We start from the raw sequence: 22,041 nt of genomic DNA, 5'->3' as shown, positions 1-22,041 counted from the left end.
AAAGCCAAAGCTCAGCAGTACAATCCACCCAGTCGGGTGGGTACACGAAGTGATCACATACAAAGTAAAAAGCAGTATTGCGTGGTGTCAATTTTTAATAAATATTTTATTTTTTGGATTCACGCACTATGTGGAGGCCCTTTCCTTCTCTCTTTTTCTTATATGGTTTGATGTGATACCATTGGGAGTTTGTACATCTTATCAAGTGTAACCATTGCATGGGAGTTCGAGTTTGCCGGCTCCGGGGTCCTAACTACACCATTTGTTCACCATGGTTTTTGGATGAAGTTTGGGAGGAGTAATTCCACACCAGCCTCTTTCATCAAACACCTGCTGGATTGTTGAATCCAAACGCTCGACTGACCCACTGCTGTATGGTGAGTGTGTCCACTTCTTATGGTAAGCATACCCATTTCTTCAATTATTTCCATCTTGATGCTGTGAAATATCTTATGAAGAGGTTATTCCTGTCACATAGTATATACCATCTACATGCATCATCTATACAAGGAACTTCACTCTACCCACTGAGGAATTTTTTACTTTTTGGTTCACCACGCATAGTTTTTGTTGCAGGTTTTTTCTTGCTGTCTTATATGGACATTTCACTTAATACTTCCTTTTTTGTGATAAACTTATTTGACTTATTTTTGTTGTAAATTGTTAACACTGATATCTGACTCATAAGTCACCACCAGCTTTATTTTCACATTTTTAGTGACACTTTACCGTTGCACCTTGTTACATATTAGCGCTGCATTTATTTATATATTTTTTCACTCATTTGTGCAGTTCACTATACTGTTTATGCTAGCGGCTTAATATTTTACTTTATACACAATTTTTTATCACTAGTAGCGCGACATTGTCTCTTATTTATTGTATGTGACATCACATACATCACATATAAGCATGTGGGCTGGATGCAAGAGGTGGATCAGCAGGATGAGTGTGCAAAGACAGGTAGATCTCATCTCTGCTTCCTTTCACCACTCTGCATATCACACATATCAAATGTTTAAGAAGGAACAGCTGTGGAGAAGATGAGCAGGGGGGGTTCTGAGGTGGGACAGAAGAGCAGGAGGGTACAGTGGTGGGGCAGATGTGCAGGAGGTACAGTGGTGGGAGGGATGAGAGGGGGATTCAGCAGTGGGACAGAAAAGTAGGGGGGTACAGTGATGGGGCAGATGAGCAGGGGGTACAGTGGTGGGGCAGATGAGCAGGGGGGTTCAGTGTTGGACCAGATGGGCAGGGGGGTTCAGTGGTGGGACAGAAAAGCAGGGGGTAGAGCAGTGGGGCAGATGTGAAAGGAGGTGTATTGGTGGGACAGAAGAGCAGGGGGTTACAGTGGTGGGACAGGAGAACAGAGGGGTATAGAGGTGAGACAGATGTGCAGGAGGTACATTGGTGGGGCAGATGAGAAGACGGGTTCAGTGTTAGGACAGATGAGAAGGTGGTTCATTAGTGAGACAGAAGAGCATGGGGATACGGCGATGGAGCAGGTGTGCAGGTACAGTGGTAGGGCAGAAGAGAAAAGGGGGTACATTGATGGGGCAGATGAGCAGGGGGTTACAGTGGTGGGACAGAAGAGCAAGGGGATACAGTGGTGGGGCAGATGTGCAGGAGGTACAGTGGTGCAAGGTATGAGAAGGGGATTCAGCGATGGGACAGAAAAGCAGGGGGGTACAGTGATGGTGCAGGTGAGCAGGGGGTACAGTGGTGGGACAGATGAGCAGGGGGGTTCAGTGTTGGACCAGATGAGAAGGGGGTTACAGTGGTGGGAAAGATGAGCAGGGGGGGTTCAGTGTTGGGGCAGAGGAGAAAGGAGGTACATTGGTGCGACAGATGAGCAGGGGGTTACAGCAGTGGGGCAGAGGAGCAGGGGGTTACAGGGGGGGGCAGATGTGCAGAGGGGTGCAGAGGAGAAAGGAGGTACATGAGCAGGGAGTTACAGTGGTGGGGCAGAAGAGCAAGGTGTACAGTGGTGGGACAGATGTGCAGGAGGTACAGTGGTGGGGCAGATGAGAAAGGGGGTTACAGTGGTAGGGCAGATGAGCAGATAAGTTCAGTGTTAGGACAGATGAGAAGATGGTACAGTGGTGGGGCAGATGAGAAAGGGGGAACAATGGTGGGACAGATGAGCAAGGGCTTACAGTGGTGGGACAGAAGAGCAGGGTGGTACAGTGGTGGGAGAGATGAGCAGGGGGGTACAGAGGTGGGGCAGATGTGCAGGGGGTTACATTGGTGCGGTAGATGAGAAAGGGGGTACATTGGTGGGGCAGATGAGCAGGGTGGTACAGTGGTGGGGCAGATGTACAGGGGGTTACAGTGGTGGGGCAGATGAGCAGGGGGTACAGTGGTGGGGCAGATGTGCAGGGTAGTACAGTGGTGGGGCAGATGTGCAGGGGGTTACAGTGGTGTGGCAGATGTGCAGGGGGTACAGTGGTGGGACAAATGAGCAGGGGGTACAGTGGTGGGGCAGATGTGAAGGGTAGTACAGTGGTGAAACAGATTTGCAGGGGGGACAGTGATCTGAGGTGTGAAGGTACATGAATTGGGGCTCATCTGAAGTGTGAAGTTGCAGGAATTGGGGCTGAGGCGTAAGAGTACAGGATGTTGATTTCTCACTACTAAAGTAGTTTACAGCATTTACTTTATAAGAAATCCTTTACGTGATTGAGAGTTTGAAGTTGATATTTTTTTGTTATAAAATCGGCACGCTCAATTTCTTTGAAAACATTTTTCAGCACACTGTGCTCAAAAGGTTGCCTACCCCTGGTCTATCATATAAAAACTATTATATAAAATACATTTATGTTTTTGGTTGTAACATGACAAAATGTGGAAAATTTCAAGGGGTAGGAATACTTTTTCAAGGCACTGTACAGTAAGTCCCCTACAGACAAATCTTCCAGTTGTGAACTTTCAAAGATGCAAACATGCGTTTTGATGTCCAACCACGTAAGTTAGTTCATGTGTCTGGCATATATTGTCACATGCATCCTCTACAAGTGGTTGTATTTTGTGTACTGTACAGTACTGTATAGAATACAGTAGTACAGTATCATTCATGTGAAAAGTACTTTATTATAAACCTATTACTGTACAGTACTTTACAGCAGACTGTGTTAGTTGGGTACCTAGGCTTTGTTGGACTTACAAACAAAATGGACTTATTTAATTAAATGCACTCTCGAAATAGAACTCTTCATATGTAGGTGACTTATGCCATGTACACACGAGCAGACTTTTCGACGGACTAGGTCCGGCGGACCGGACTCCGTCGGACAATTTGACCGTGTGTGGGCTCCAGCGGACTTTTTTTTCCCAAAAGTCAGACGGACCTAGAAATAAAACATGTTTCAAATCTTTCCGATGGACTCGAGTCCAGTCGAAAAGTCTGCTCGTCTGTATGTTAGTCCGACGGACAAAAACCGACGCTAGGACAGCTATTGGCTACTGGCTATGAACTTCCTTATTTTAGTCCAGTCGTACGTGGTTGATCGTGTGTAGGCAAGTCCATTCATTCGAAAGTCCGTCAAAGTCCGGCAAAGCCCGCCAGACCTAGTCCGTCAAAGTCCGCCCGTGTGTACGTGGCATTACTGTATACAAATTTGAGGCTGTGGGCACAGGAGTTTCTAGGCACACTCACATACCAGGAAATGCATAGCTATTATTCAGGAGGAAAGTCTGAAAAAAGATAGATTTTTCAAGGTGCTGCTTATGTACAATTAATATTTTTAGATGTTCCCTACACACACAGCAAATCTTTATTTGAATTTAGTTCCTCTTTAAATGTTTTCAAGCTTGATGAATCAGTCCAGATGAATCAAATAGATATGAGTAGAAAGGCATCTTCTACTCATATCTATTTGATTCATCTGGACTGATTCATCAAGCTTGAAAACATTTAAAGAGGAACTATACTCAAAAAATGCTCTCAGCCTTGTTCTGCAGAAAAGTGTCTCTTTTCACTGTACAACTTGAACTGCAGACTAGTTTAATGTGAAATAAGCATTGCTCGTACTGGTCAGAACCTGTGATGACAGCTCTCAAAGCTCAGGGAAAATGGGTCTCCATTCATACTTGCCAGTTTGATTAGTTTTATTATAACAGGACAACTACAGGTATGAAAAATGTTTAGCTATATAGTGGAGACCAAAGTTAGGGTACAGTATTTCATCCAGTCCCTGTTTTGCTAAAGAGACCCATGTGTGTGTGATTTCTTTTCATGGGCTTCCCAGAGTTTCTTTAATTAATGGAATGGAAAACTCACCCTAAGGCCCCTTTCACACTGGGGCGGTGGGGGCGTCGGCGGTACAACAGCGCTATTTTTAGCGCTGCTGTACCGTCGTTCTTGCATCTGTATTCGGCCGCTAGCGGTGCGGTTTTAACCCCCGCTGGCGGCCGAAAAAGGGTTAAAATCCCTCGTACAGCGCGGCTATAGCCGCGGTATTGCCGCGGTATAGCCGCGCTGTCCCATTGATTTCAATGGGCAGGAGCGGTGAAGGAGCGGTGAATACACCGCTCCTTCACCGCTCCAAAAAAGCGGTTTGCAGGACTTTTTTCACCGTCCTGCCTGCGCACTGCTTCAGTTTGAAAGCCCTCGGGCTTTCACACTGAACAAACAGCGGAGGCTGTTTAGGGGCGGTTTGCAGGCGGTATTTTTAGCGCAATACCGCCTGCAAACCGCCCCAGTGTGAAAGGGGTCTTACTCTGGAGAAGGCCTGGCCTACCTGGAAATGCAGTTTCACTTTACAACCCATTCACCTACGGTACCATCTCTGAGTCTTGCCTTGTGCCCAAATAACACAAATTGATGCCCGAGAATAATTTCCACCCAAGTTCTTCACAGTGGTGCCTACTTACTGGGGTAATGTTTAGCAGTATAATAATAAAAGGGAATATGAGCGCACAGGCTTATGGTGCAATAAAGTTTTTTTTATTGAATATAAAAGGATAAAATCGATACACTCATAAGTGAAGGTGAATAAACAGCGTCAAACAGTCAAAAAGTCTCCTTTTTAGCCGCTCTCCTTGCTCCACTTGGGTGATTCCATATTGGTTCAGGCGCCCATCATTGGAATTGCGTGGAGTCCAGTCTGGGTGAGTGGCTGTGTGACTGGCCCTGGCAAACAGTGTTCTCGACAGTTTTGTTTTCGTTTTGGTCTTTCTTTTTTCCTCGTGAGCAAGAAATTTAAGCATTATGACCTAAATGTATGTTGTTTCTATATATTTAATGATGTGTGTCATGCTGCTTTGGTATATATCCCCTGAGGAAGCCAACAGTGGTGAAACATATCAGGATAAATGTACCACCACCCGCACGACAAGATATCGTTTTCCATACCTGGCTTTTCTCCATACCAGTTGTACCAATGTATACCTTATCTGACACTAAATACCTGTGTTTTTATATGTCTTAAATAAAAAGTGATATTTTTTATTGTATTGGTTTTTCGGTATATTCAGCACCTAAAAAATCCAGCTAAATACTCCCTCTTGTCTATATTGCCTATTCAGGAATGTTGGTGCATTTTTTGAACCTGTCACCACTTCAAATCATCACCCGTGTGACATAAATACATGTTACCTTCATGTTCATTCGCTGGATTGGAGATCAGTGAACGCATGTTCACTGTCTACCAACCACTGTTTCTAAATGGCACTGGTAAACAAGTGGTTAAATATACAATACATCTTTACAGTCGTTCACCTGGTTCAAGTGGGCAGACAGGGACTTCTGACTTTTCTCTGACTTTCCTGCAGGTTTGCTCTGGGTCAGTGACTCAGAAAGTATTTAGTACCTCTATATAACAGTCAGATGGTTAGCATTTTCAGGAGGTCACCAGCAGACCTATATTTCCCTCATGACAGGTTTACTTTAGGTATTTAGAGCAGTGGACCCCAAGCTTTCCCTTCACCTGGCCATGGGGCACTGTTTCTCCCACTGACATCAACGATGGGACACTATTCCTCCTGCTGACACCAATAATTAGGTATTATTCCTCCGTGTGACACCAACAGTGGGGAACTATTGCCCCCTACTGACACCAACAACGGGGCACCATTCCTCCTACTGAGACCAATAATGAGGTATTATTCCTCTGTGTGACACCAACAATGGGGAACTATTGCCCCCTACTGACACCAACAATAGGGCACCATTCTTCTTGCTGACACCAATAGGACACTCTTCCCTCCATTGATCCAAAAACGAGGCACTGTTTTTCCCCAATGACACCAGCAATAGGGCACTATTCTTCCCACTGACACCAACAATAGGGCACTTTCCTACCACTGACAATAACAAGAAGGCACCATGCATCCTACTGGCATCAGTGATGAGGCACTGTTCCCTCCATTGACACCAATAATAATAATGCCCTACTCCTTACACTGACACCAATGACGGGGAGGCCATTATTCCTCCTTCCTCTAATCACAGTACAGATACAGAGGTAATATTTACTCCCACTGACCACAGTCTGACCTCCCTATGATTTGAAGGACACTGACCTGGCCCTTGTTTGGGAAGATTGAAGACCCCTGGCACAGAGCATAAGTCTAATCATAACCACTTGCTTTGTGCAACAGAAAACGCCAGTTTAGAAAACACCAGATGCTCGTATTCTTCACTGAATACATTGTACTCAGTGTGCTCTTGGGATATGGAGATGTAGCAATCTACCTCTTACACAATGAGCCAGCAGAAGAGAAGCCAGGAGAAGAACAAAGCGGTTTCCGGGTTGTTAAGCCTCAATACGATGTAGGCTGACTGATTTCAAAATGCCATTTATGCTGCATGAATCATCTGGTTATGATTACTTATGCTTTGCAAATTAACATTTTTAAACTGCTAATAGCTTTTCACAGCAGCAGTTATACTGAAATAAATTCACATTTAGAGATAGAAATACATAAAGTTTACTTTTTAGGCAGGTTGTTTGAGAATAGATCTTAGTCAGTGTTGAGCTGGTTTTACATTATATTTGGCAACCCTGTCCCCTTTCGAACCCCCCACACTTAGCAGGTCCTGAGTTTTGCTGAGTGTGGGAGGCACATTTCCAGATTTCCCCTGCTTGAGAAATCAGATATCCTGTTTATATGTGTGTGGTCACACCGTCCGATTTTACAAGCAGAAAGCACAGCATGTGTGTAGTCAGTGCACGGTACACAACCCAAAGTGATAGTTTCAGCTCTTCATTATTGTGGACTCTTTAGGCTACAGAAGTCCCTCATATGCACATTGAAGATTTCTATTTTTCTGGCAATCACTTTTCAACCACACAATAAAAAGCAAAGCAAACACAATCACAACAAATTGCATATTTACAATTAGGTAAATACTATATGTAGATGAAGTACTAAAAAAATATAGAGTTTAATCAAATAAATATTATAAAACAAAAAATAGTATATACATATGTTGCATTATTATTATTCATTGAGGGGTTATTTATCTCCCAAAGGAATTGTGGGAGATGCCATTGTTGACCTGCTTTGGAAAATGCTAGTTGCCTGGCTGTTATGCTGACCATCTACTTCAAAACTTTCTTTGCCACTGACATGGAAGAAGTATACATACATTATGTTAGGAAGTTAGAGTAAAGTACAATTCCCTACTTGTAGGCTTGTTCTGGGTCAGTGACTAAAAACTGTTGAAACTGTTGACTCAAACAGTAGAAGTCAGCATGGCTGTCTGGCAACTAGCCTTTTTTAGGTTCAGCATGGTGACCTTTAGGGGTCTCTTTGCAAAGATTCCTTTAAATTCCTTTAATATGCTACTCATACATTCCCAAAGTCACTACTCCATTTCTGTGCCCTTAGAGCTAGTTTGCAGTCCCAGCCATGTAGGAATGGTTGGTTCTTCCCATTTCCTTCTCTTCAACATCCATTCTGCCCTTTCTCTTTTTTCTGTTGCACAGCAAGACGCCCAAAACAACCATCACTACTGCCAATGCTCCTAGGCCTACCCCTATACCTATATATATGTGTGACATCTTGGAGGCAGTGGTGTGGAGGATTCTGCAAGGACCTCTCATACTTCCCTCTATATCCTCTTCCACTTCAACCTCTGCTGGACTTTCTCCAGCATTGTTACTGGCCACCACACACACTGTATACTGGGTGGCAGGGAGAAGATTTGTAATGGAATAGGAGCGGTATGAGGCATTAAGGTCTGGTCCTTTTTCGACTTGACTGTTCGGTCCTTGGTACAGTACTCTATAAATGTGCACTGTAGATGAAGGGGAGCACCAATTCACAGTTACTTCTCTGTCAGCCAGTAAGACCTGACTCAGCATTGGGGGGTCTGGTTTGATGTTTGGTCCATCTATTCCAGGGCAAAGACAATTACCACCTGCCTTGCTTTGAAGCTCTTCACATGTTGGTGACAGGTGCTCACAATGATCAAATGGGCATGGTTCCATAGCAACAGGTGGAGGTAGGGAAACCGTTGAATCATCATCATCGTCATCATAGTAATCCTCCTCTGTTCCACCGGTGACATACAGGAGCCGCTCTCGGGTGGTTTGACTTTTTGTAACTTTTGTGTGCTGTATAGCTCTAGACTGGTTACTAGCAGTAGTTAGGGTAGGTGTGCTTGCCTTTAATAATGCAGAATCTTCAAGAGCGAAAACCAGAGACCTCGTATTGATGAGGCAGATGTGTAGAAGTACCAAATAAAGAGGGGACATCATCTAAAATGGAAATATGAAGCATATTAATAGTGGAATATAAGTAGAAAAAAAGATGGCAATTCCAGTGAAAGGAAAAAGATAAGATGAATCAACTACAGATAGACGAAAGGGAATAGAACTGTTGAAAGTTTGATAGAGGATGTTAGTTTAATATACACACTGTAACCACTTGCTGACCAGGCCTTTTCTGTAACTTTTTGTTTACAAGTTTATATTAGTCATTTTTGCTAGAAAATTACTTAGAATTTAAAAAATCAAAAAACATTATATTTTTTTTCAGCAGAGACCCTAAAGAATTAAATGGCGATTGTTGCAATATTTTATGCCACACTGTATTTGCACAGCGGTCTTTCAAACGCAATTTTTTTTGGAAAAAAATACTTTAACCCCTTCACTACCAGGCACTACACCCCCTTACTGCCCAAGCCAATTTTCAGCTTTCAGCGCTGTCACTTTTTAAATTGACAGTTGCGCGGTCATGCTACACTGTACCCAAACTAAATTTTTAGCATTTTGTTCCCACAAATAGAGCTTTCTTTTGATAGCATTTGATCACCTCTGCAGTTTTTATTTTTTGCTAAACGAATAAAAAAAAGACCAAAAATTTTGGAAAAAAAAAAAAGTTTTTCTTTGTTTCCATTATAAAATTTTGTAAATAAGTAAGTTTCCTCCTTCACTGATGGGCACTGATAAGCTGCACTGATAAGCTGGCACCACTGAGATGGCCCTGATGAGGTGGCACTGACGATGGGTACTGATAGGCGGCACTGGTGGTTGACATTGATATGCAGCACTGATGGGCACTGATAGGCGACACTGATGGGGACTGAAAGGCTGCACTGATGGGTACTTATGGGTGGCACTGATAGATGCCACTGATGGGCACTGATAGGCGGCACTGATGGGCATCACTGGTGGCACTGGCAAGTATTTTTAATTGCCACTGATTGGCAGCTGCCTGGGCACTGATTGGCAGCTGCCTGGGCACTGATTGGCATATCCCTGGTCTAGGGTGGCATACCTGGTGGTCCAGTGTCGTGGCTATCCCTGGTGGTCCTGGATGGGCATCTGAGGGGGTGCTGCGCTGATAAACAATCAGCACAGACCCCCCTGTCAGGAGAGCAGCCGATCGGCTATCTTCTACTTACGTCTGTCAAACGTGATCAACGGCTCTTCCTGTTTACATCGTGATCAGCCGTGACTGGACACAGCTGATCATGTGGTAAAGAGCATCCATCAGAGGCTATTTGCTGAGATCAGTGTAGCAGAGTGTCAGACTGCCTCACAGCACCACCGATCGCCGCGTTGTTATCCTGCTGGATGTCATATGACGCCCAGTCAGGATAAATGAACCACCGCCCGGCCGTCATTCTGCTATAGGCCAGGCGGGAAGTGGTTAATGAATACAAAAACACTAAAGTTAGCCCAATTTTTGTACAATGTGAAAGATGATGTTACGCCGAGTAAATAGATACCTACCATGTCATGCTTTAAAATTGTGCATGCTCGTGGAATGGCAACAAACTACAGTACTTAAAACTCTCCATAGGCAACGTTTTCAATAGTTTACAGATTACCCGTTTTAAAGTTACAGAGGAGGTCTAGTGCTAGAATTATTGCTCTCGCTCTAACAATTGCAGTGATACTTCACATGTGTGGTTCGAACACCATTTACATATGCGTTTGCGACATGCGTATGCGTTTGCGACATTTGTATGCGTTCGCTTCTGCGTGCGAGTGCGGAGGGATGGGGCGCTTTTAAAAAAAAAAAATCCTTCTTACGTTTTTTTTATTTTTACACTGTCCCGTTGTTTTTTGTTTAGCACTTCTATTTTTTTTTGCAAGGAATGTAAACATCCCTTATAATAGAAATGACAGGTCCTCTTATTGGGAGATCTGGGGTAAAAAAGACCTCAGATCTGTCATTTACCTTTAAAGGCAAAAAAAAAAAAAAAAAAGGTCTTTGACTTTAACAACAAAAAAAAAAATCATCTCTTTAAGCCCGAGAACCAGAAGGGACGTCGGAGGTCGCTCCGGCCCTCCAAAGGCATAGAGCAGAGTGGGGGCCATCTTGCCCTCACTCTACTTTCTGCTTATGCATCGAACAATTCAGATCGCGACCAGAAAGCGGGCGGGGGGCACCTCTCCGCACCTCTCCGCCACCTTTAAACGTGATCCCACGGCCAAACCACTGCCAAGATCACTTTTAGCAGATGCCGAATCACCCACAATAATCAATGATACCAGGGTTATGGCAGCTAGGTGCTGCTATAACCCCGGTATCAAACAGTAAGTATTGACGTGTATATACTGTGGGCAGTCGGAAAGGGTATAGAACTGTTGAAAGTTTGACAGGGGATGTTAGTTTAATTTATATCCTACATTATATTGGGTATGTTTTAAGGTAAATACGTGTATAAAAAAGTCATCCTTTCTTAAGGAAACAGTAACCGCCATTGCGAACCTTCCTCTGAAAATGTTGTTTGCCTGGCTGTTATGCTTTGCCTGTGGTTTCAATACCTTTCAATCTTGCAGAAAATACTCAATGGTGTGCGAGAAAAGAAAAAAGTAATTTTTCTTGCATATGATTGGATTATTGAAGTTAGTAAATATTCACCTCATTCACTAAGTGGAAATTCAGCTTGAACAGTGAACAGGCTTTACTCATTTTGTAATGAAAGTAAATCTTCCACTATTCTACACTATGCCCCCCACTTATTAACATAGGGAGAAGAATGAAAGTGCTGTCCTCCCAGTCAGGTGCCTAATAATATAATCTTCATGGCCGCTTCTGACACCCCCATTATGTCAGGCACGATTTTCTCTCTGAGTGCACATATGGCATTTTCTATTATTCTGTGGAAACAGGCTCAACATAGCCAAACTACTGCCAATCCAAACTGCACAGTCATACAACAATTCATGCCAATGTAGACTGAAAATAGCTACAATGAAGTGGTATAAAACCCAAAAGCAAACATTGATTATATTGCAGGTTACGAATTCTTAGATGTGGTGGCTGCATTTGTTTTCTTTTTTTAGACTGTATTATTTTGACCCAGTTATCAGGTCAGCAAGTCTGTTTTTCAAAAGAACAAGCTGTCCAGAAAATTTAACAGTTAGTGTTCAGACAAACCATTTACCACTGACGTGGGTGTTTACCGTGATTAGCTTTTATGTAAAACTTTTATCACAAAAGGAAAAAAAAAACTGTTGCTGTAACTGCTTATAACGTGTGAGCTGGAGTTCACTTTCAATTTGTTAGTGTATTTGAATCTGCTAGTGCATCTAACACTCCCCCCCTCCCCCTTAGACCGACAATGCTGCTGTCCAAATGTGCCCCTGTACCCCTTCATCCATTGTGGGGGCACTATAATACAGGAAGTGTGTTACTGGCCAGATCATCAAGAGAAAACAGAGGGGGAAATAAGCAGGCTAATGCAGGAACAAACATCTAATGGTTGGTAAGCTGAAATATAATACATGTTTGTTTTTGGATTTAATACTGCTTTAAATCAGTAGTGATGGCTCAAGCTTGATCAGCCTGATTGGGAAATTTTAGGCAATTCCCCACATTGAGCTCTGATACTTTAGCAGATATAAGCCGCTTATGGAGATTTTGCCCAAGATGCACTCTCCAGTAGACATAAACAGTAGGATATAAAGAGATCTTCTGATAATCTAAACAATGGGGAATGGGGCTGATCAGCGCCCTTATTTTGGAGTGCTTTTAACCAAAATGCTTGGCTCCTTATCCTCTGCTAAATCTCATCTAAGCACAGACTGTCTTCCAGCAGGCAGAGCAAGGCATGTTGTAAAAAACATTGGGAACCCTACAGTCCTAAATCAGCAGATATTTCCTGCAGCTACATGTAAAGAATGTGAGAACATCCTCTGCAACCTGAAGATGCACTAGAAATGACATAGGGGTTGATTTACTAAAACTGCACAGTGCAAAATCGGGTTGCAGCTGTGCATGGTAGACAATCAGCTTCTAAATTCAACTTGTTCAATTAAGCTTTGACAAAGAAACCTGGAAGCTGATTGGTTCCTATACAGATCTTTACCTGTTTTTGTACTCTTCAGCTTTAGTAAATCAACCCCATAGTGTTAGAACATTGTAACATTAAAACAATGTATCTGTTGTATTCATTATGAAGCCTGCATAAAACTAATGGTCGCCATACACGTTCGATAAATGATTGATTTGTTTTGCGATTGATCTCTCCCAATAGGAATAATTGATCTATGCATGTCTACACATACAATTGATCTATAGTCAACAACCCATTCAATCAATATTTCACACACGGGGAAGTGAATTTGATCGATAGTTAAGATACAATCGTAACTTATATCCGCATATCTGTTTCTATTATGTGATATAATAATCTGATCAATTGAAATATTGTATTCATGAACACAGTATCTCAGTGCTGTGGATTTATATAAAACAATTTTCTGTCTTGGCTACTGAACTCAGTTTGATCAAATCTGAAATAGAGCCCAAATTCATCCACATTGATTGAATGATTAAAGTGTTACTAAACCCAGGACCCTGCATTCAGTATATCTGGTCTCCCACAGTACACAGAACATGGAAATTGAATTATTTTAGTAAATATAAACTGCTAAATACCTTTTCTCATCAGCAGTATATAGCGGTCTTATGACTTCTAGCAGCGTCCAGCCAAGCACTAGTTAAAGCTTGTAGGGGGGAGTTTTCATACTGCACTGAGCTGTCCTATCAGGATCCAGGACTCCTGACCCTCTGTCTGGACAGTGCCGATTGGCCCTGTGCCGATCACATGCTCTGTCCCAAGAAAAAAAAACCCTATCTAGCAATACACATCAAACTGAGCATGTGCAGCCTGACTCCATAGGCTCTGTGTTATCAGGAAATTATCAGGGGACAGTGCAGGGAGGGGAGGATCTGTGTATACAGGATCAAACAGCCCTTTTTTCACAATGTGGAGGATTAACCCCTTAGGTTCCACAGTGAGAATAACAAGCATGCTTTACTGCATATACAGACTGATTTGACTGTCGTGGGTTTAGTAACACTTGTGTGTATAGCCACCATAATAGTTCTCACAATACAAGTAAAAAAAAAAAATAGAAAAAAATCAAAAAAGTTTTGCTTAAGGGAGCCTGTACTTAAAAGACAATTTAACCTGCCTGGCCCCATCTCCTGTATATGCTCATCTTTCCGTCACTTCCCCAGCCCACCCATCTTTCGGCATGGACAAAGCACAGGTTTACATTAAGTAAAACCTGTAAAGAGGAAACAGTGATTACAATTACTGGCATCTCCTGTTGAAAATTCTAGTTCCTCACCTGTCATGCTGATCTAATGGCTTCACTACATTTTGAGTCCCAACTAGAACATGTATAGAGATGAGAGGTTCTGACTTCAAACCGATCTTCTATTCTGCATGTTTTTCTTTGTTGGTGTCTTAGACAGTATTGATGAAAGTGGCAGCCAGGGAACTAATATTTTCAGTAGGAGGTCGGGATTGGCAGCCCCCATACTTCTTCCAATATAGTTTTTCAATTAGCATTCAGCAAAAGTCATTATAATACTTGTAATATTTAGAATCAAGTCTACAACCTGCAAACCAAACCATGGCAAAAAAAAAAAAACACACCTACTTGCTCTGTGCTATACCATGCAGTACTTTGTCATTAGTTAAATGTCATATCTCCAACCCATCAATGTAACACAGTTCTGCTTAACTCACCTTTTACTGCAGGTTATCCTTATTGACTTGTCGCTGTTTTGTTTCTCCGGTTGTAAGTTCAGCTGCTCTTGGGGGCAATCTTGCATAACTTTATATGAATCCACTTTGTGATGTCACCTCAATGGATGAGCCTGAATCACGGGCTGAGTATGTGGGAGTGGAAATGACTGGCTGGAATCTGGGACCAATACACAGGAAAAGGCAAGACTTTCGGAAGAAAAAGTAACCTGACTCTCAGCACTGTTCTCATATGTGCAAGGAATGTGGACTTGTACAAATGTGTTCTTGCCTGCCTCTCAGCTTATTCTGGTAAAGTAAGGATGGAAAAATGGGAGATTGCAGTATTGGCTTATTTTCATCATCTTGCCACCCTATATTAACGCCCTCATGCACAGTTCCCTATGCCATTAGAACAATACTAAATGTTTTATCTGAGAACTAACAGACGCAGTTATCAATTCTGATCATGTCTTCTCTGCTCTTTTACAGGTAATTGTCTCCTATCTCCTATCCAACTGAACATCCCTACTGAACTGACTGCTGAGTCTGCTGTTAATATTTTTGGTAATTGTCTCCTGCTGCCAAATCTTTAAACTTCCATATTTACTGCTAGCTCTATAACAAACACACTGCAATAGCAATATTACTGGTGATTGATTCTCAACTCCATGGGGCTTGAGTGATCAAGAGAGGTAATTAGCTTTACGACCCTAGCCTGTGCCTGTAGCTGGTCTGGCCCTGGCCATCTCTTCCCCATATTCAGGTGTCTCACATCAGACTCAATAATGACCAACTGAGAAATGCATCCCAGCTTAGTCTCTCTATAAATTTAAAGCATCCTATGGGGTGGCGCAGACAGGGGCAAGGCGCAGACATAATGGCTCTATCCTGAGTGGCTCTGTCACGAGTGATGCGCAGTTTCACCGACGCAGTTTAACTAAAGCTGCATGAACAACAGGAACTCTGCAAGACAACAAGCAAACCAGCTTTGACATTTATTTTATATTAGGTTAGTTTCCCACTCTCTATCCACTAACATGTTCCTTATTCTCTTCCTTCTCACATTGGTGTCTTCTATCCTCAAATTATCTTTACTCTACCCCTCCTCTCTTCCCTGCAGCATGCACATATCACCCTCACTCCTACCCTCTCCCTACTATGGCACCCATCATCACCTGCAGTTGCTGCACCCATATGCTGACATAAACACCAGGGCCACTAGACACGTGCGCTCATGCACATCCCACTCCCACCTTGCCTTCCTCACCCTCCTCCTTCTCCTAGTCTCAGGTGACATTTCTCCTAATCCTGGTCCGCCATTTTCCAAATGCAAGCCACATATCCAATACCCCTCCCCCTCTGGCAACCACCGCAATCCACTCAATCTAATTTCTATCCCCCTGCTTCCTCCTAGCAGCCCACCAATCTCATGTGCCCTTTGGAACGCCCGCTCCATCTGTAACAAGCTAACATCTGTACATGACCTCTTCATCTCTCATGGCTTGAACATACTCGCCATAACAGAAACCTGGCTTCAAAATTTTGACTCAGCTTCTCCTGCTGCCCTCTCCCATGGTGGTCTCCATTGGACTCACTCCTCCAGACCCAACAGACAGAAAGGAGGTGGAGCTGTCCCCACAAAGCACCTTCCAAGTCCTTCCTGTCCCTTCCTCTCTATCCCTCTCTTCTTTCGAGATGCACTGTATTCGTCTGTTCTCTCCCATTTCTCTGAGGATTGCAGAAATTTATAGGCCTCCAGGACCGGTATCGCGCTTTCTTGATGACTTTGCTGCCTGGCTACCCTACTTTCTCTCCTCTGAAATACCCACCATTATTCTTGGTGACTTTAACATTCCTGTCAATGTTAACAGCCCAACTACAGCTAAACTTCTCCACTTAACCTCATCTTTTGACCTAACCCAATGGACACATACTTCCACTCACTCCAATGGTAATACCCTTGACCTTGTATTCTCCCATCTCTGCAACCCTGGCAACCTCACCAACACCCCCTTTCCTCTATCTGATCACAACCTCATTACTTTCACTGTATCCTTGCCTCCAACCACCCATCCCTCCAAGCAGCAAACAATTACTTGTAGAAACCTTCGCCACTTTAACCCTTCCCTTCTCTATTCTGCTACTGACCACCTATATGACATAATCTCTCCCCTGTCCTGTCCTGACCTGGCCACTTCTGTCTACAACAGTTCACTCTCATCATCATTAGATGCACTTGCTCCTCTAACCACACGCAGAATCAGGCCCCGACCGTTACAACCCTGGCAAACTGACAACACTAGAAATCTCAAGAGACATTGCCGTGCTCTTGAACGACTGTGGCGTAAAACCAAATGCCTGCAAGACTTCACCCTATATAAATCTGCCCTTCTAAAATACAATTCATGCCTCCATGCTGCCAAACAAGCCTACTTTGTCTCTCTTATTAATTCCTTGTCATCCAGTCCCCGTCGGCTCTTCTCAACCTTTAACTCTCTGCTCCGTCCACCCCCCCCTCTACCCACTAACTCACTCACTGCCCAAGAGATTGCCAATCAGTTCAAAGACAAGATCGATGCAATTCGTGAGAACATCTCCACTGTGCGTACGTCTTCCCCACCCATTATACCTTGCCTAGCAGCACATTCAACACTCTCCTCTTTTGAATTGGCTACTACGGAAGAGGTTACAAAAATTTTCTCGGATGCCCACCTAACCAATTGTCCCTTGGATCCTGTTCCCTCACAACTACTACGGTCACCCTCTTCTTCTATCCTATGCTCCCTCACCCACATCTTCAATCTCTCCCTCTCTAGTGGCATTTTCCCCTCCCCTCTAAAACATGCGCAGATCACTCCCATTCTTAAAAAGCCCTCACTGGACCCTACCGACCTGAACAACTTAAGACCCATCTCATTGCTCCCATTCACCTCTAAACTTCTAGAACGCTTAGTCTACAACTGTCTTAGCTCCTACCTCAATGAAAATAACCTTCTTGACCCCTTACAGTCTGGCTTTCGCTCGCAGCACTCCACGGAAACTACCTTACTAAAACTCACTAACGATTTACTAACTGCTAAAATCAACAGCCAGTACTCCATACTCCTACTACTTGACCTCTCTGCGGCCTTTGACACTGTTGACCACCCGCTCCTTCTCAATAAACTACATTCCCTTGGCCTCCGAGATTCTGCTCTATCCTGGTTCTCTGCCTATTTATCACAGCGCTCCTTCAGTGTCACCTACAACTCTGTCTCCTCCTCTCCATTGCCCCTTTCTGTGGGGGTCCCCCAAGGCTCGGTTCTTGGACCCCTTCTCTTCTCTATCTACACCTCCTCCCTTGGTCACTTAATAACTGCCCACGGCTTCCAATACCACTTATACGCTGATGACACCCAAATCTATCTGTCTACTCCTCACCTCACTCCTTCAGTCTCCTCTCGCATTACTAACTTACTAACTGACATATCAGCATGGATGTCGCACCACTTCCTTAAACTAAATCTCTCTAAAACTGAGCTATTAATATTCCCCCCAGCCCGTGCCCCCCTCCATGACTTTTCCATCAAAATCAACAATGCAACCATCAGTCCCTCCCCTCACGCCAGGGTACTAGGTGTAATCCTAGACTCTGACTTGTCATTTCAGCCTCAAATCCAATCGCTGTCAAAAGTTTGTAGAATTCACCTCCGTAACATCTCTAAAATTCGCCCTTTTTTAACAAATGAAACCACCAAGCTCCTCATTCACTCCCTTGTTATCTCTCGCCTTGACTATTGCAACTCCCTTCTCATTGGCTTACCTCTCCATAGGCTATCCCCTCTTCAGTCTATCATGAATGCTGCTGCCAGACTTATCCACCTTACCAACCGCTCAGTGTCTGCCAACCCTCTACTTCAATCCCTACACTGGCTCCCAATCACCCAGCGAATTAAATTCAAAATTTTAACCACAACATACAAAGCCATTCACAACTCTGCCCCAAGCTACATCACTAATCTTGTCTCCAAATATCACCCAAATCGACCTCTCCGCTCTTCTCAAGACCTCCTGCTTTCAAGCTCTCTCATCTCCTCCTCTCATGCTCGTCTCCAGGATTTCTCCAGAGCCTCTCCCATCCTCTGGAACTCGCTACCTCCATCTATCCGGCTATCCCCTACTCTTGCTACCTTCAGGCAATCCCTGAAAACTCATCTCTTCAGGAAAGCCTATCACGTCTCCAACTAATCTCCTACCACTTCCACCAGCTCATTCCCCACAGTTACAACCTTTTGTACCACCTGCCCCACCCTATTAGATTGTAAGCTCTTCTGAGCAGGGCCCTCTTAATATTATTGTATTGTATTGTATTATAACTGTATTGTCTCCCTTTTATATTGTAAAGCGCTGCATAAACTGTTGGCGCTATATAAATCCTGAATAATAATAATAATAATAATAATAATAACAGCACACAGCTGTGCACATCTGTATTACCATGATGCAGGTGTTTCAGTCTGGCCTTAGGCTAGGTTCACACTTCTGCGCTTGGGTGCGGGTATTTCCCACACCCGCAACTACTCGCAGTGAAAACGCACTGCTGTGCAAAACGTGCGTGGCTGCCATTCATTTGAAACAGCACCGCCACGCATGTAAAATTGCAGTGCAGGTACCGCAGGGAAATCGCATGGGCAAAAATACCTTGTGATTTCCCTTTGCCTTCATTTTTGTAAAGGTGCATGCACCTTTTATTTACAGAAATGCAGGCATGGCAGCCCAGTTATTTGAATGGGCTGCCGTGCCTGTGCAAACCTGGCCTGCAAAAACACATAAGTGCCCAGCGTTAGTGTTTGGGTCAGGGCTTTCTATATTTACTAATCACTAATGCATTTTTTGGTGCAGTTAGATGAAATGAAAAAAAAAATCTGCATTTGAACAAAAATGCAAAGATGAATGAAGGGTATGAAATACACAGTACAAGCGTTAAATTGCAGGCAGATCCACCTTTTGTTGGAAAATGCAGGTATATTTGCTGGAAAATGCGTGATAAAAATGCAAGCATTTTAAAACACAAAAGTGCAAACCAGCTTTAGGCTAAGGGCCCAATTACACTACCACACACACACACACACACACACACACACACACACACACAACATCATAACACACATACTGTAACATTAAACTGCCCATTCATAAAGAATGAACTGAAATGCACCACAATACATACAAAAATGGGGCAGGCTGCATTTTCTCTCAGCACATTGCAACATACAGGTCACCATTATGGGGGGCATTTATCAATCCTATCTCAAAAGTGCGAACCAGCTTTAGGCTAAGGGCCCAATTACACTACCACACACACGCAACATCCTAACACATATACTATAACATTAAACTACCCATTCATAAAGAATGAACTGAAATGCATCACTACACATACAAAAATGGGGCAGGCTGCATTTTCTGACAGCACATTGTAACATACAGGTCACCATTATGGGGGGCATTTATCAATCCTATCTCAAGCCCAAGCAATGCTAAATAGGAGCAGTGAAACACATCATGAGACAGATGTATTACAAGGTTACAGCCCGAGTCATAAATTCCTCCTTTGGCTGCATTAAACCTGACCACTTCCTAATTATGTGTCTGTTTGGAGTAGATATGCATCTTATCTTCCGTAATAAATCTGTCTTGGAATTTTGCAAACTGTTACACTTGGCTGCCCAGGAATATACACACACATTTTGCTCAATAAGATGCAACCTGATTCACAAAAAAATTTGCTTGTGCTGTCATGTACTGCATTGCAGCACACATGCATTTGTAGGGTTCATTCATACTGGGCTTCAACAGGCATTGTATATGCTTAGCAAAATTGCCCAGCACTTTCAGGCCCAGTGAACTGCCAATGCAGATGGGCAAGCACTAGGCAACACTGATGCAACGCATTAACATTTAAAAGAGCGCAACTGTATACAGCCTGCTATAAAAGAGTTGATTGGCTGTACACGGTCATAATCTCATAAATACTGATGCCTCTTTGCATAAGTGTTTACCAGCACAGGCACACCCAACATCTGTGCTGGTGGATCCCCTGGCAGAGGAAAGCATTGAGAAATGACTTAAGGTGTGTTTGGGCACTGCAGCAGTCACATTTGTTGCTATGCATTGCTGTAGTGGTGCAATAGATATATGCGTTTTTTTTTTCCCTGCAACTACAGGTTGCAGGAATGAAAATCACTTTATTCCCCTATTAACACAGTTTGTGTTAATGATGGTATCCCTCCCGCCGAGTTATTGTGTACTTCTGGTGGGGGGGTTGGCACGGGAAGTCATCCCTGCTTGTTTTGCTTGCATCCATCTAGCAAGGTTACTTTGTGGTATAAGCAAGGAGGCGCAGACCTCTGCAGTGTGTAAATGTGTATTTACTATACAAAAATGGTGTACATACAAAACTATTACAATATTAGGAATACAAATCAAGACTGACAGATATCTATAACAAGCAAAATGCCTAGCAAATAAACAGCCTATGGTCTGTAACAGTAGAAATACACTTAAAGGTTACTTAACTCCGGTTACTGTGTAATCATGATCTCTGTTGCTCCTGGAGACCAGGCACCTTCTTCTTCACTTAATACAGATTCTTCCTCCTGCTGTGGTGTTAATCCATGATGAGTCCTCCTATCAGTTTCTAATGCTCCTTTTATTTGGGCTTTTGTTTACCAGTTTGTTGACAATGGTTACAAACTCATTTATCTTAACAACCAAACTGCCAACTGTCAACAGTTCCCATTGTTACCAAGGCATTCTTTTGAGAAATATCCTCAGACAAACCTGATCTCAGCAATCAAACTAGTCTGATTGCTATTCTATCACAGTCTTATAGAAAAATCGTATATTTTATATCAAACACAACACACTGCTGGGAGCACACAGTGATTATTGCTATAATCGCATGCTAGAAATCGATGGATCAACTTAGGTACAATCAGCCTGCCCATAGATGGTTCAAATCTTGGCTGGTCCCTGCTGAACTGGCCAAGATTTGAACCATTGATGGTTGGCTTAAAGGTTAAATTCAGGGGCACTAATTGGTCTCGCTGGCTAAGAAAGGATGCTTTCAGTGTTTGAGAAACTGGAGTGGGCAAACATGATTTTCCTAATAGAGGCGGAAGCTTCTATCACTCAAATCCTAAAACATTAGGGAAGCCAGTTTTCTGCTCTACAGAAACACCATGGGGTTTATTTACTCAAGACAAATCCACTTTGCACTACAAGTGCACTTGGATGTGGTTGTTGTAGATCTGAGGGGGACATGCAAGGAAAATAAAAAACAACATTTTTGCTTGTGCGTGATTGGATGATAAAATCAGCAGAGCTTCCCCTCATTTCAGATCTTCCCCTCAGATCTAAAGTGACTGCACTTCCAAGTGCACTTGTATTGCAAAGTGGATTTGCCTTTAGTAAATAAACCCCCCAGTGTCAACAGCATTGGCATGTAAGAACTTATGTTGCAGATTAGGACACAAAGGGGGTGATTTACTAAAGCTGTGCGCCATCAGTAGAGGCGCAACACACATTTCCATATTTACGACATGGTGCGCCGCTAA

The 22,041-nt window shown here is 43.3% G+C and overlaps 1 protein-coding gene and 1 long non-coding RNA gene across 3 annotated transcripts in view; one reads left to right on the top strand and one right to left on the bottom strand.

The window, feature by feature from the left end:
• Window positions 1-4,920: 4,920 nt before the first annotated feature.
• On the bottom strand, window positions 4,921-14,661 carry LRRN4CL (LRRN4 C-terminal like). The gene is made up of 2 exons (XM_073605337.1): window positions 14,444-14,661; window positions 4,921-8,702 (listed from the first exon to the last, which is right to left on the bottom strand). Exon 2 carries the CDS (start codon window positions 8,700-8,702, stop codon window positions 7,833-7,835), a length of 870 nt encoding a protein of 289 aa, XP_073461438.1. The 5' UTR covers window positions 14,444-14,661; the 3' UTR covers window positions 4,921-7,832.
• The window catches only part of LOC141112474 (uncharacterized), a 22,074-nt gene continuing 14,662 nt past the window's right edge, over window positions 14,630-22,041 (top strand). The window contains exons 1-2 of one of the 2 annotated variants that reach the window (XR_012236607.1): window positions 14,630-14,752; window positions 14,933-15,007. This is a non-coding gene — a long non-coding RNA (uncharacterized lncRNA). Of the gene's footprint in view, window positions 14,758-14,932; window positions 15,008-22,041 lie in introns of both variants that reach the window. The other variant, XR_012236606.1, reaches the window with a different exon arrangement.

This window comes from Aquarana catesbeiana, linkage group LG11 (genome assembly GCF_042186555.1).
Source record: "Aquarana catesbeiana isolate 2022-GZ linkage group LG11, ASM4218655v1, whole genome shotgun sequence".
Classification (NCBI taxonomy): domain Eukaryota; kingdom Metazoa; phylum Chordata; class Amphibia; order Anura; family Ranidae; genus Aquarana; species Aquarana catesbeiana.
This window is presented reverse-complemented; position numbering and strand designations above follow the sequence as displayed.

Coding starts and splice junctions, on each gene's coding strand:
- LRRN4CL (XM_073605337.1), bottom strand. CDS start 8,702: ATGATGTCCCCTCTTTATTTGGTACTTCTACACATCTGCCTCATCAAT.